Genomic DNA, 15,825 nt, shown 5'->3' on the forward strand with positions numbered 1-15,825 from the left:
GGGTGGCATGCTGGGGATTGAACCCAGGGGTGTTTAACCTATGAGCCACTTCCCCAGCCCTTTCTTAGTTTTTCTTTTGCTCAGGGTATTGCTAAGTTTCTGAGGCTGCCTTCAAACCTGAAATTCTCCTGCCTCAGCCTCCTGAGTTGCTGGGATTATAGGCATGTGCCATGGAACCGGGCTCTGCCCCTGTCTTAGTCATCTGACTCACTTATCTGACTTAATAGCAGAGAGCACCTACATAGCATCCTTTCTGCTAGCTATCATAAACAAAGGCCACATTTTTCCTAAAAAAATTAAATAAATAAATAAACCCTTTTAAGTAAGAGAGATAAATTAAGCCTACAGTTTTATTTCTGAAACAAATATTCTTGAGACAAAATTGCTAATCATTTCAGGTCAGCTGGCAAGAGAACAGAATTACTTGGAGTCCCTGACTCCTATATTTAGAATGTAACCATCTTTCTCCAAATTTGGGGTACTGGCTTATGAAAGCTATGCTCCTCATTCTCAAAGTGCCTAATTTATCTCAGTTTATACACATCTACAGATAGACTGACAAAGGCATTACTTTTGGAGGTGGGGATGTTCAAAATCTCCCACTTAGTTCAGATCCACCGCTGCTTTCCCTTTCATAATATCCAAGAAGATCTACATTTACACATGTTCATGACACTCCTTCCTGGTGAGTTACTAGAAATTATTAAGAGCCAGTGAGCAATGCCTACCTCCATCCAAGCTGCGAGACATGGTGTAACGTTTGCTGGATGAACGTTCAAAGTAAGGCGCGGGGCGATCTATCAATGCACTGGCTCTTCTTGTCTGGGCTTGCGTCCTGCCACTGTACCGGAACTTGGAACCCAAGGTTAGGAATTTCTTTGGAGGTGCTTCTGGTAACAACAGTCTAAAGATATTAAAGAAAACCACCAGAAAAGACCTTTAAGTCAAATATTCAGAATGCTATTTTTTTTTAACTTTTCACAGTGTATTAAAGGTTTACCACGAAGCTTGTAGGTAATGAATCTGATTTTTATTAGAAAAGCTAACAAGTCATACAGTATATATTAATGAGGGATGCAGGAGAAAAGACATAAGTAAAACCGGGGCTGGGCTGGACTATAGGAACATTAACCTTTATCTCATAAACTAGAGAGTCTAGAATATCTAGAGAAGCCATGGCTCCATAAACCCAAGGAACAATTAAATAGATGATTTAGTGAAGAAGAATGATAATTTGTTATTTTATAGGCACGAATCTGATGGGCTGAGTATATATGTTTGCATAAAGGAGTCCAGGGGGGTATCAAGAAATTTTTGAAATAGGAATGAACTGGATACTTGAAGAGGACACTCTTTTATAAAAATAATGAAAAGACCAAAAAAAAAAAAAAAAGTAACACAGATAAGTACAAGACAAATTGAAGTACATCCTTTAAATTTATTCAGAAGTGTTTTTAGGATTTCTTATCAAGATATCTGGTGAAAATGAACTTGAAGGAATAGAAAGGATGTTTCTAGATTGTCCTTCTTGCCCCAAACCTTTTCAATATAAGCAATCGAGTCATTTCAATTCTTCCTTAGGGAAAAAACAAAAACCAACTCCCAAATGATCTCTACCTACCTGAAAAATGTATGGTGTTCAACACATACTTTCCACAAACGCTTGGCAGCCCGATGGTTTGGCAGCTTAAACCCAATGGTGCTTTCAAATTGTTCAAACTAAATTTAAAAAAGCATATATGTATGGACAGAGTCAAGTTTGGAATTATGAATAATAGATGCTTTGCAAATAATTTACAAAATCATACTCCCATAAGTTTTTTCTTTGCTCATTAAAGCAATTGCTATATGCAGAATTCATGTAATACACATTCATGTAAAAAATCACCACATCTACCTCTTTAAAATGTGGCAAAGGTAGATAATCGTGTCATGCATGCAATAAATGCCTTCTGCATCAGTGTGGATCTTATAAAAACTAAATACAAAAAAAATCAAGATAACTGGATTCCTCCTAAAGATCAAATTTTTTCCTGATCCCATTTTTCTTATTTTCATGGTTTCTTAATGACACGACTTGAACTGGAATGCACAGAAATGAACAAAATATAGGTACAGATATAGTCTACAGCATGCTTAGAAATGACATTTCCTCCTAGGATCTTGCCAGGAAATATGCATATTTCTTAAATACTCAATGACTTGGTGTCAGATATTTCTGATTTCATCTGTGTGCTCCACTATAGATTATAATGTTTAATGTCAACATCTGTCTATATGATCCATAAGCAGAGATTGTGAAAACACATTTTCATACTTTCCAGCATGTATATTTTCATATGATATTCTATCAGCCATTTGGTTTTTCAAGATGGATTATCTGATTAGATTTTCTGCACAATATATTTTAATACGATTATTGCAGATGCACAATAATTTTCAGTTTCTGAAGACAGTATACATCAGGCCACCAGAGGGCAATCATCTTAAACAGTAAAGGTTTATATTAAGGATGACAAAACAACTGGACTACTGATACAATCATTAGCAAAAGTAATCTCTGGGGCAAGAAACCACAGGCCAGGGGTCATGTGCATGGCATGTGAGACATGATCATCCTTGACCTTTATTTCTTGCTTGCTGAAGATGACTGGGGAAATTGGGAAATATATCACAAGTTGCTCCAACACAAGTGCCCTTCCCAATTTCTTATTCATTCTGTATGTTCATGGGCAGGGGTGGTTGTAAAAATTGCTGCTGTCCTAGGGACCTGGCCAAGGCAAAAGTACCCTGGCTCTTAACTAAAGCACTATGCATTTACCCGTCCAGCATCTAATATGCCCCTGCACTATGCTAAAGCCAAGACTTACAAAAGAGAGTCACCTTGCTCTCTGGGGCAAGTTGCCTAGAAGTATGTTGCTCTTCAAAAATTCTCAAAAATTTTTACTGACATACAATAATTGTACATATTCCTAGAGTACCATGTGCTATTTCAACACATATAGGCAATGTGTACTGATCAGATCAGGGTAACTGGTTTATCTACCACCTCAATCATATATCATTTCTTTGTGCTGGACATATTCCACATGTTCTATACTGGGTATTCTGAAATACATGTTTAATTGTTGTCGACCATGTAGTTACACTATTGAGCTAAAGAACATTCTTCTATCCAACTGCACCCCTAGGTTGATCATTTTCTCACCATTTCCACCACCCGCTCTGCAGCCCCTGGTAACTACTTAGAGTACTACTCTCTACTCATGTGAGATCAACATTTTTAATGGGGCAGAGTGTCTTACTGTCATCCTCCTTTACACAAGGATGAGTTGGGCCCCTAGGCTTTCTGAATGCTTACTTCTCTGTGCTTTGTGTCTGCTTTCTTCAACCTCTTTGCAGACTATATGCTATCAATAATTTCTTCTCATTCTTCCCTGCCTATAAATATGACTGTAAAACAGGATGGGGTGGGAAGCCAATTTGGGGCCTGCTTCAGCCAAACCCTGCCTCACTCCTTACTGCTAAGCCACCTCTGTTATTTCACTCCTCGCCTCAATGCACTCTTGGCAGGTGGCTCCTCACACGTTCCCGAACTCTTCCATGCCATAATGGGACCTGACTATCAAGTTCAACACGCTTTACTTAGTCTGCACCCTGTGTGCCCTCTCTGTAACATATGGCACTGCTGGTGAGCCACTAGGCCCTGAAACTCACCTGTCATCTCACAGCCTCTGTCCTTTCTTTTATTTCTGGCTGTCTTCCTGTTTTTCTTCTACTGGCCCCTCAATCAAATGGTGGTGTCACCCAGAGTGTTTATTTTAGGGCCTCTTCTCTAACTTCCCTTGCTCTTTGGGCAATTTATCCCATATATCCAAGACTTGGGTAAAATATATCCAGTTGGTGATGACTCCATTCAATTTCTTACAAGGCAAGAATTGCCTCTTGAAAATTAGTCCTGAAGGAATTTTAATCTCTTTTTTTTCCCCCTTCAAATTCTGACCCTTTCTCTTTCTTGTTGGACATCATCTCCATCAACTTTAGTCATGCAAATGGAACCCCTCTGGTTATGTGGATTCTTCCCTTTTTGAATCCCTTCCTTCATCTTGTCTCAGAGACCTACTACTGGTTCTGCTCCTGAAACCCATCTCCAATTGCTCCCTCCATGCCATGATTTGGGTCTTATCACATGATCACTCAGTAGCTGCATTTCATTGAGAAACCCATCATTCCAGAATGTTCATCCAGTGTGTCAACTTAAGGCCTTCCACTGCTCACTACTGTCTACTAGGTCATTTCCCCCTGTGGCCTCACAGCGAACTCACTCCTTTTCTATTGTATTATTTATCTTTATGTGGTGCTGAGGATCAAACCCAGTGCTTCACACATGCTAGGCAAGTGCTCTACCATTGAGCCACAATGCCAGCCCCTCACTCCTTTTCCATAGATCATCTTCTCTCTTGTATCATGGTGTTATTATTCAAGGGTTGAGTCTGTTTCTCTGATAGAAAAATCTTTTAAGAAAAAGAACAAGGTCATATTTCTCTCTATCCAATTCCCACCATGGAGCCTGATAATAAATAGGTGCTCGTTTAATAAATAGTTGTTCAATGAATTAAAACGAACACATATCAGCTATAAGTTTCACAAACAATTTTTGCAAGTATTTTATAAAACACTACAGTTTCAAGTATTTAAATGAAAAGCTTACAGATTATTTCAGTTGTCATATAACAACTGAATATTTAATATAAATATTTAATATATTTATAATGTAAAATATTTAATATAAGTCATATTTATGTTAAATATGATTGCTAGCTTTATCTTCTGATTTTTTATAACTGCATTTTCCACCAAGAAATTCAGGGCAGAGGTATATTTTGAAGGCAGGATAAAACTATATTGAATGAGAAAATATTTAGAGATATATAGGAGTTGGAATCTTTGGGTTTTGTTTCTAGTATATTAAGGCACCAATTAGAAATTGGAGGTATTAATTATCTCATAAACAAATACAAGTAGAATTCAATACTTATTATGTATAAATCACTAAGAATATATAAATATAACTTGATCATGGAGGCTGTTGCCCAAGGAGTAAGAATTAATAATTCTGATTCTTTTATTAGTTTCTCTGATTAAAAAGAAATCAGAAATACCCTGGAAATGCACTAGGCTGTGGAATATTTACATTATTCACCTCCTCATTCTTTGTTCTAAACTTTTCTGTATCTTGAAGCACATCATCTCTAGCTATTTACTTTAAGGTACAGTCAGACTTGCAGAAAAAAATAAAAAGGAAAAGGAGTGATAACAGCAGGACACAAAAGAAGAGATCTATTCATCACGGCTTGAAATATACATGAAATTATTCATGAATCTTGATTTTATACCCAAATACATTTTTAAAAACCCTCTCAATTAGCGTATGCAGCTCAACTAGAACAACATAATAAAGAAGAGAACATTTTATTTATTACTGCTTTGGATAAAACTACAACAAATTCTCTCAGGATTCAGACATGATTCACCATGTTGCATGGTGCTTAGAATCTGTGAGCAAAAAATTTATATTATTGTTTGTTATTATGGATCTTTTTTTCCCAATGCAAATGCAAATGAAGGCATACTTACCTCTCCTGGCCGAATCTTAATGTAAAAGTTGTTTCGTTTATATGAAATTTTTAGAACCTTGGGCCAGGCAAATCTGTTTATTCGCAACCGGTCACGATATATCAACAGACCACTCGCACAAACTCCTAACATAATTTCTACTCCTTCTGAATCCTAGAGAATTACAAAAACAATATATCAGTATCTCTCTTCTTTCTACTTTTCATTGGGTACAACATTTAAGTCATGACAGAATCTACAATTGAAAAATTTAAATATGAAAAATACTGAATAAACATTTTTAAAAACATCCCTTAGGTAAGCTTTGTTTGTTTTGGTACCAGGGATTGAACCCAGGGGCGTTTAGCCACTGAGCCACTTCCTCAACCCTTTTTTATTTATTTATTTATTTATTTATTTATCTTTTTAATTTTGAGATAGGGTATCACTAAGTTGCTTAGGGCCTCTCTAAGTTGCTGAGACTGGCTTTGAACTTGCAATCCTCCTGTCTCCGCCACCCAATGCACTGGGATTACTGGTGTGCACAACCACACCCAGCTAAGTAAGTTTTTTTTTTTTTTTTTTTAATTAGCTACACATGACATTACAATGATCTTGGCAATTCATACATTTGAATCAATTGGGGTATAATTTCTCATTTTTCTGACTGTACAGACTGCAGAATCACATTAGTCATACAGTCACCTATATACATACAGCAATCATAATGTCTATTCTATTCTGCTGCCCTTCCTATCCCCCCTTCCCCTCCCCTCCCCTCCCCTCCCTTCTCTCTATCCAATCTATTAAGTAAGTCTTTAACAATGATATTTTTCACTGTGGACATTTGTTGGAGTAACATTTGTTCACCCAGGTACCTCAGATTTATGGCATAAATGCTGCACAGAGCAAAGGTCAAGCAGGGGCTGTGTATTAATAACCATAACACGTAACTCTTACCTATGGGGTGTCTAGACACTGCTCTATCCTATGTATTTTAACTTTTTCAATCTTCACTATGCTGTGTTGAGATGGTTGCTATTATTATTCCCATTTTACAGATGAAGAAACTGTAAATTGGGACTCAACTGCACACACGCAGTCTGGCAGTGCTTTTAGCTGATTTGGACACTAACAAGAGGGGACCTGTCTTTTCCTTTGAGCATTTTGAGTATTGTTACTTTGAAAAGAGTCTCAACCTTTATTTGCTATTATTGTCAGAGAAAAATTTTTAAAATGAAAATTTAAAAAAAAATACAAACCTACTGCCTCCAATATACCTCCATACATGGAAACACTGCCCAGTGGCAATCACACTAAATAAAATGACACCTATAGATAAATGCACATACGCTTTAAATATGATTACAGGGTTTTTTTAAAAACAAAAATGGGATGCTATTATAATTTCAACTTGCTTTTGTTACTTGGACATTTCATCTTTTACATAATTTCCTAAGAAATGTGTGATGCTTAGAGGTCATTAGCTATTACATTAAGCTTAAGAGGGATATTGTACATATGATGTCCCTGTTAAATATTGGATTCCACTGAAATCGGGGTAAAATGAAAATGCACAAGGCCTTGAATTGGGTGAAAAATACTGAGGCAGGACTGAATGTGAGCTGCAGCATTAATGCCTTGTTACACCTGTTTGTTGGAATCTGGACAGAAAGGGTCACGGGCTGGTCACACCTTATGTTATTGCAGAGAATTACTCTGCAATAACAGCAAAGCAGAGATGGAAAAAAATTAAGAATTCAGAGAGGAGATTTTCACTCATGCTTACAGTGGGAAGATACTTCCTAAATCCTATAGATGCAAGGCATAAGATGAACACTACCAGAATAAAAAATTAATATATTGGTCCATCTCTGGGAAACAGGAAGTTTACTAACAGAATATAATTGGTTTAGAATTAAATATCTTACCTTGGAAACATATTACTCCATTAGATATTGAATTACTCTACAGGAGTGGAACTATTGGATGGCAGGATATTAGAATATAATACAATTAGAGAATCCAAAGATCAGAAACTGCCCACTATTTATCAGAGGCTATAGTGACTATGCAAGTTAAAGAATTATAACCCAATGCTCCCAAGTTATTGGTATTACTGATTCTTGAGAACCAGCCCATCTGCACAACCCCTCAGAGGTGAGCACCTCCTGCCAGGAGGCAGAAAGGCAGGCATGAGGAAGGAACGCTTGAATAACTGTTCTTTGGTTCACTTTCTTTTCAATATAGAATGCAAGTTTAGGAAAGAGCCTTTGGTCCACAGAGGGAAAGGCCATTTAAAACCTTTTTCGGTTTTATCTATTTTTAAATCACCATTAGTGTCCTTGATCACAAGGAAACAATATCCCCTCCTGGGAAAGAGGAGGAAGGAATAAGACCTCTTTTTCTTGGGTCCTCCAACATGCTGCTCTGGTCCCAAATCAGTCTCTTATGACAAGCACAACCTTACTAAATGGTCCTAAAATAAGATTCCCTCCCTGTCTTCCTTCCCTGGAGACTGTATGCTGATTAGGAGCAGCAGTTCTGTTTTCTATTTGTAATCTCATGGCCAGCACAGGCCTGCCCAGCATGTATCAAACTCATGTGTGCCTGCTGAAAGTAAAAATGAATGAGGAATAAAATGCAGGAGAAGTGGGGTTTTACACTGGCTGAAGGGTCTGTTTCTTTAATTGCATAGGGACAAAAAATATGTTCATACCCAATTTTCTGCTATTGACCAGAGTACTTAGTTGGATAAATCTTTGGTATTAAAAGCTCTGCCAGCCTTTCTTGGGGACAGGTCCAATTCACTCTCAACAGACACACTTCTACTCCCATTAACAGGACCCTGAGGTAGACCCGGAAAGTCTCAGTCTGTCACAATGAAAATAGGTGGCCATGACACTCCCTTCGTTTAGAATCATGGCTCACACACTGCTATCCTTCACTATCACTTGGCCCATGGGGTATTTGACAGGGATTTATATCTACGTTTCATATCTTACATGAAATAAGTGACTCTGACAAAGTCTATTAAAACTAACATTAAGTGCTGAGTGCTGTGGCGCACACCTGTAATCCCAGCAGCTCGGGAGGCTGAGAGAAGAGGATCACAAGTTCAAAACCAGCCTCAGCAATGGCAGTGAGGTGCTAAGCAACTCAGTGAGACCCTGTCTCTACATAAAATACAAAAGAGGGCTGGGAATGGGGCTCAGTGGTTGAGTGCCCTAGAGTTCAATCCCTGGTCCTCCTCCCTTCTCCCCCACCCAAACAAACAAACAAACAAACAAAAAACAACTAACATTAAACAACAAACAAGCAGAGATAGACTTCCTAACATTAAAAATAATAAAAAATAAAAAAGATTTTGGGATAGATTATCCAAAACATAGGACCTTCATCTAATATGGGTATTTATTCTTCATATGGAGCTGTGGAGTCCATGATTACAATTCAGAATGCTTAAATGGATCATAAAGCTTTGGGACTTTCATACCATCAATAGAAGGAGAAGCATCTAGCTCATGACCGGAAATTGTCTCTAATTCAATTCAGTAAATTTCCTCCTTGAAATGATGGTGTGTGACTGCATGAGAAAATGGAGTCTATGAATCGTTTATTATACTTAATATTCAGATAAAATCCTATAATGGGCTACATTTGCACTTCCTTAATTCTTTCTTCTTAATTGGCATAATTTAAAATCATATTATTGAATGACAAAGCAGCCATCCATTTTAATTCAGTAGCTATAGCAATGTGAAGTGATTTTATTTTTACCGATGGGAACACTGATACAACCTGAGTTGCACTTCCCTCAATCAGTTCCCTAATCATTTATTTATTTATCTATTTATTTGGGGGAGGGCAGTTAATGCATCAAAGTGCAAGGTATAACTCAAAAATAGCTTTAGGTTCACTCAAATTCTCATGCTACTTTTATTTCCTTTTTGGTTATCTTTTAGCCACCTAGGGAAAAACTCTAAAAGAAATTGAAAAAAAAAAAAAAACAACTTAATTATCTGGTCTTATCTTTATGTTGAAATTCTACTCTACTGATATCTGACATAAGAGAGAAAAACATCTTCATTATCCAAGGGCAAAATACGTGAAAACATGCAATAAAAAATTGGCAAGTAAACAGCTACACCTGCTGTTGTAATGACACATAAATGTCAAAGAGCTTGCTGTTAGTATACCAACACATGTCCCCAGTCAAACCCCAGTGATCTTGCTGGTGTTCAGGCATTGGAAGTCCTCCTCTCTGTGATGTAGGAGTTCACCCATAGACATCACCAATCAAACCCACATTCGTTCAATGGCTACCATCTGTCTGTCCAAAGTCACGGAGGATTGGTTTGCTCCCTAAACATCTACCAAAGAGCAGCAACAAAACTTGCAAATCACATATTTTCTTCTGTTTGGTGATCAAGGTTGTTGAGATGTTTACTTAAACACAGACAGCTGAAATTGCTCTTCATTTCTAGCCTTAAAACTGACTGTGAGAGACACTTGCCTGCCTGGAAGGCTGTAATTGCACATTCTTGTGAGACCCAGACCGTGAAATTGGTGACTGTCTATCAGAGGTCAAGTCCACATCCCTATGCAGGAGCGATATTATCTTGTCAATCCTAAATAACCCTGAACTTTAAATACTGACCTTTTGAACACACCCAAAATATCAGAATCCATCTCTAGAAACCTAGCAAATTGCATATGTTTTGCTGATAAAAGTTCTCATAAAATCTTCCCCATATTTCCATAGTACTTTGTCCATGGCTTTTAAAATATTAGACTTGTAGTCCACATGCTCATTCTCTCGCTTCTGAAAAGCACAGAGATTCTAGAAAAAGCATGACAGGGTCAAAGCTGCTCTGTGTGTCTCAAACACTGAAGCCCTACAGTTTAATTCCAATTTCTTTCTTGCTAAGATACATCTCTAACACTGCACCCATTATCAGTCAACAAAGCAATTCTTAGCCAGGATGACTAGTTTTGGTTGCACTTTAAAAATAATCTTATTTCAAAGTACTGGTTACATGTACGAGTGCTTAAACACAAGAGACAGAATTCTTAAAATATAACATGAATTTACAAAGTACCTGGTGGGGTTCTAGAATGAGGGACATACACAGACCAAGTTGAGACAGACAGACATGAAAGAGCAGAGAAGTCAGATGTCAGATGAACATATTCAGGGAAAAGGCAGAGTCAGGGTGCAGAGGCAGCAAAAGGTGCATGTTGGTGCAGAGTGGGAGAAAACAGAGAAGGCAGCAGGGTCCAAGAGCTTGTTTGGTCAAGATAAGCTTCCAACTGAATCAACAGGCAATCAGAGGGTTTGTCTACTGTGGGCTTTTAGGAGGCTTAGCCCATGGGGAGAGTGAGTCTGAGCCATGAAAAGCAACCCCTCCAGTAAAAAAACAAAGAGCTAAGTTTGTTTTAACATGAAATAGGGCTTGCAAGGCAAACAGAAATTTGCACCCCCAATATTTCCATTACATTCACTAAAATAAGAATTACGGTAACAGAGTTGAATTAAATAAAATAGTGGGGGGTTTAAAAATGCATACCTTGGCATGATGCAAATCTACTCCATACATAGATAGTTTTTTGGCATTTTCCAAGAAATGCATCTCGGCTTCTGCTGGCGTCATTCCTCTGATTAGGGAAAAAAAAAGTGTTATAAGGTTGCCTTTCCCTTTTATTCATTAGAATGAAAAAGCAGTTAGCTGATTTTCCTTCCTTTTTCAGTTAATTGCTTATCCTTTATCTGGCTGGGTTGCAAAATTTCCCACTGAGCTCCCTGTTAATTTATAAGAAAGCATCTATTGAGGCACTGGCAGATACAGGTTGACCATTCCTAATTTAAAAATCTTAAGTCTGAATAGTTTTGAATACCAGCATGATGTCACAAGTAGAAAACTCCACACCTGATCTCATGAGACCAGTTAGTCAACACCCAGGTGTACTATAAATTAACTTCATGTGTAAGATGAATATGAAACATAAAATGAATTTTGTGTTGAAACTAGGGTCTCGTTCCCAACGCATCTCATTATATATATGTAAATATTCCAAAGTCTGAAAAAATATCTGAAATTTGAAACACTTCTGGGCCCAAGCATTTTGGATAAGGGATACTCAGCATCTGAGGAAAGAATAACAAGAAAAATGGCTTTGAAGGACAACATTACAAATAGATGCCTGGCTATTCTGAGGGAAAGCTTACCTACTCCAGAACTTTCCCATGTAAAGACCCACTGTGCTAAAAATCCCATTCTTAATGTACTGAAATCAACACTGGGAAGAGATAGGCTGTAGAACTGATGCTCACCCATAAAGCACAAGTTAAATGTATGCTCCTGTTCACTGACCTGTGGCTCTTGTGCAGCTCGATCACTTTATCTTCAAGTTCTTTAGTGTGGTTTGGTGCAAAGCGGAACTCACTAATGTAATCATTCCCACATTCATCGGGGTCATAGTCTCCAAGTTCTGACTGGACTGTGTAGGAGCCCAGCAGGGCGAGGGTCACAAAGGAGCAGGGCAGCCTTCCTGATACGATGTCATCGCGCAACTGTAGGCAGAGGTAGTACCTTCCAGGAGCCGAAAGGTCAAAATAAAAGGCCAGCATTAGGACACATGAAAAGGAGATCATTCAGTAAAAACTGTAAGTAGACAATTTCTCCCTGTGCAATAACCTGTCCAGGACACATTTCCTACCATTCACAGATGCTGATATTTGTTTCATCTATATTTGATCTAGATATCAGGGGAAAATACTAGGCTATAAAATATAATATTTAAAGAAGAAGGCAATGGTCATAATAAACCACAGTAGAAGAAATCTAAACATATCCTCTATGTTGTATGCATGCATGAATATGTAATGATGAATCCCACTATTATGTATAATTATAACACATCAATAAAAATAACTTTTAAAGTCTTAAAGACAGTCTTCAACACACTCCCAGAAACCCCTGGTTGGTGGAATTATAATTCAAAAATTGATGCTCTTGCATATAATTATTAGGCTCCAACTAGCCTTACAGAGGGATGATTTTGATAACTGGATGACAGATCTTACAACATGACTAAGACAGACTTTAGGTAAGAGTCCTACCTTCATAAACTCTATTCTCAACTCCCTGCATTTTGGATGACATCATCTCTTTATAATAATGCTTTCTCCTGCTTTAAGTTATTTCTTTTTATTTAGATATCTCCCTAGAATCTAACTGACCTGAATATTAATTTCAAGGAACTATTAACTTATAATCTGAGAATCTTGTCCCTGTAAGTAAACAGCTTTAAACTGAAGAAATAGAAAATATTTTTTATATAATTTTGTCATATGATAAAAATATTTCTATCGATAGCTGATTTATCTTCTCTGTTATTTTATTCTTAAGCATTACAGGTATAATACCAACTGCAAAAGATCTCAAGGTTAAGTATTAACCTTGATGAGTATTAGTAACACCTTATCATGCACCTTCCATATAAAAAAAGAACAGTTAGTCTGTTGGAACAGACTATTATTGCAAAGTCTTAAGGTCCCCTGTCGGGTGATTTGGTGCTGATGTAAGTAAAATCCACGTAACCCAGATATAAAAATTCCGAAATATTTAACAGACTCTACAAACATTACACAAGTAGATAGAAGGGAACCACACACTAAATTTTCAAATACAAGTATATTTGGTTTCCATGACCATCCACGAAGAAATAGTTCTTCAATATTGACAAAAAAGTGTCTGCTTATAAGAAATTATAAATTTTCTCTGACTTATTGCCAGTAGAAAAAAATCCTCTGGAACTAATTGCTACCCTTCTAATATAGCAAATGAAATTATTTTTACTGTAGCAAGTTACTAAAGCTGTTTTGGGTCATTTCTCTTTTATGAACAGCTAAGAAAAATATGAGCCTTATATAGAAAAATATTCACACACAGAACAAAATTGTTTTGCATGATCATAAACTTACTACCAAACAGAGCAAGAGTCAGAGTCTCCAAAGCAGAATGTAGGGCCATCTAGGAGGACATTCAGTAAACCAAGAATGACAGGCTGAATGTTTGTGGCCCCATTCCCATCCCCCAAATTCTTATGTTGAAATCCTGTCCCACCAAGGTAATGGATTAGAGGTGTTTTGTTTTCCCCAGAAATGATTAGGTAGAGCCTTTAAGAATGGGACTCGTACCATTATAAAAGAGGCCAGAGGAAGACCCCCTCATCCTTCCCACCTCCACTATGCAAGAACACAGTAAGAAGCCAGTGGTCTACTACAGACCCTCACCAGAATATGACCCTGCTTGCACTCTGATCTCAAACTTTCAGCTTCCAGAACTATGAGAAGTAAATTCCGATTGTTTTTAAACTGCCCAGTCTCTGGGATTTTATGATTGCAGCCTGAACAGACTAAGCTACCCAGCACTGCTTTATAAAGGAAATCCCTTTTCACACTCTAAATTCAGCCACCAAGCTGGGATATTTTTATGTCAGATTCTTAACATCTTTATTTCAGAAAACAAATTAATCATATTCCTCGTATACACTGGGCATGAAAAGTTAACCTTAAATTGATATGAATGTTATTTTTATTTTTAGACAGATGAGAGGTTGATTATATGCAGAGCATAAACATCTAAAGACTTTTTGCCTCTAAGTTTTAAAGCAGGCACACTTAAGAATTGCTTTATCATTGAAGACTGAATCTCATTGAATTTGACTGTGGTGGGTGGGTGACAGCATCTCAATTTTGCATGTTTTCCCACCAGGGTCAGGCAGCCGGAAACATCAGCGTAGCACCAAAGATTCAACTGTGAGCTAGATTTGGCAAATCTTCTCATCAGATGTGTGCTTCATTCAGTTGCCTTTTGTTTGCCATTTGAGCATTGTTATGGTGGTGAGGTGTCCCCCAAAAGCTCCCATGTGAGACATTGCAAGAAGGTTCAGAGGAGAAATGATTGGGTTGTGAGTGCCTTAACCCAATCAGTGAATTAATCCCCTGATAGGGATTAACTGAGTGGTAACTGAAGTGGTGGGGTGTGGCTGCAGGAGGTGGGCACTGGGGGCGTGACTTTGGGGTATATATATTTGTATCTGGCAAGTGGAGTCGCTCTCTGTTCTTCCTGATCATCATGTGAGCTTGCTTGTCTCTACCACACTCTTCCACCATGATGTTCTGTCTGCCATTGTCCATGGACTGAGACCTCTGAAACTGTGAGCCCCCAAATAAATCTACAATTGTGCTGGTTGGGTCTTTTAGTCACAGCAGCAAAAAAGTCGACTAAAACAAGCATGGATGACTGTAAGGCCACCAGATATAAGTGTGCTCTTCTCTGGAGATGTTGGGAGCCACATCACATTCCCAGTATGGCTTCCTATTCATCACCAATCGTCAAATACCTGGTGATATCTTCAGATAGCTGAGCAGGGTCTGGTGGGTAAAATTTCACATTAAATGAAAACTGCCAAGCACCACCTGTAAGGATAGAAGGTGGGGGAATCAGATTAAAACCTTAGAAAACTCCCCTAGACTTAGGATTCTAATTGATAGCTAGAACCATCTCAACTCTAAGCATTAACAGCCAGGCAGCTTTGATCACTAATAGAAAACAAGGACATCTCTGTTAAATGAAATCCACAGATAAGTCTGAAACCTCATCTAATTTCTAATCTTCTCTATTATCAAATCCTTTACTGGTCCTTCTAACTAGAAAGGAAATTGACGGAACTTCCTCTTTCCCAGGATCAAAGATAAGCCTCAGGAAGAAGTTGGGGGAGGGAAAGTGAATGATATGGATAATCCTCTATCAGATAAGTCTGGAAATGACGAGATTTAGTGCTCAGAATTTCTGGAGAGCTCACATACCAAGGCTATGGACCCAATTCCAATTTTCTTTGCGCTTCATTGTGTTGTTACAGGTCAGATCCTATTATAATAAATGTCAAGGGACTAGTCAACACAATTTATTTTATGGAAAGATTTGTTGTGGTGAATACTGCTTTCATAAGTGGGCTGCTCTGCTGGATGTGAAATGTTCTTTTTTATTTTTTATTTAAGAAAATTTTTGATGCAATACATACCTGGCCATGCATTACCCAATTTTACACCCCTTTAGTCCATGACTTGGGCAGATCTTTACAATACCACTCTTTATCCTGCAGTATCTACTCTAGCAGCTGAAAGGGTCTACGAGATGT

At 37.8% G+C, this 15,825-nt stretch overlaps 1 protein-coding gene across 28 annotated transcripts in view; it reads right to left on the reverse strand.

Annotated features, from left to right (window-relative positions):
- Positions 1 to 15,825, reverse strand: part of Epb41l3 (erythrocyte membrane protein band 4.1 like 3) — a 227,351-nt gene that overhangs the window by 29,883 nt on the left and 181,643 nt on the right. For all 28 annotated transcript variants that reach the window (XM_058586428.1, XM_058586427.1, XM_058586426.1 and 25 more), the window contains 6 exons: positions 15,028 to 15,103; positions 11,991 to 12,209; positions 11,187 to 11,274; positions 5,638 to 5,790; positions 1,622 to 1,719; positions 729 to 904 (listed from right to left, as the gene is read on the reverse strand). In XM_058586428.1, the coding sequence (XP_058442411.1) occupies positions 729 to 904; positions 1,622 to 1,719; positions 5,638 to 5,790; positions 11,187 to 11,274; positions 11,991 to 12,209; positions 15,028 to 15,103 (810 nt within the window). The remainder of the gene's footprint in view (positions 1 to 728; positions 905 to 1,621; positions 1,720 to 5,637; positions 5,791 to 11,186; positions 11,275 to 11,990; positions 12,210 to 15,027; positions 15,104 to 15,825) is intronic.

Source organism: Marmota monax, unplaced genomic scaffold (assembly GCF_021218885.2).
Source record: "Marmota monax isolate L192 unplaced genomic scaffold, Marmota_monax_Labrador192_F-V1.1 WCK01_AAM20220418_F8-fsc00103, whole genome shotgun sequence".
In the NCBI taxonomy this organism is placed as follows: domain Eukaryota; kingdom Metazoa; phylum Chordata; class Mammalia; order Rodentia; family Sciuridae; genus Marmota; species Marmota monax.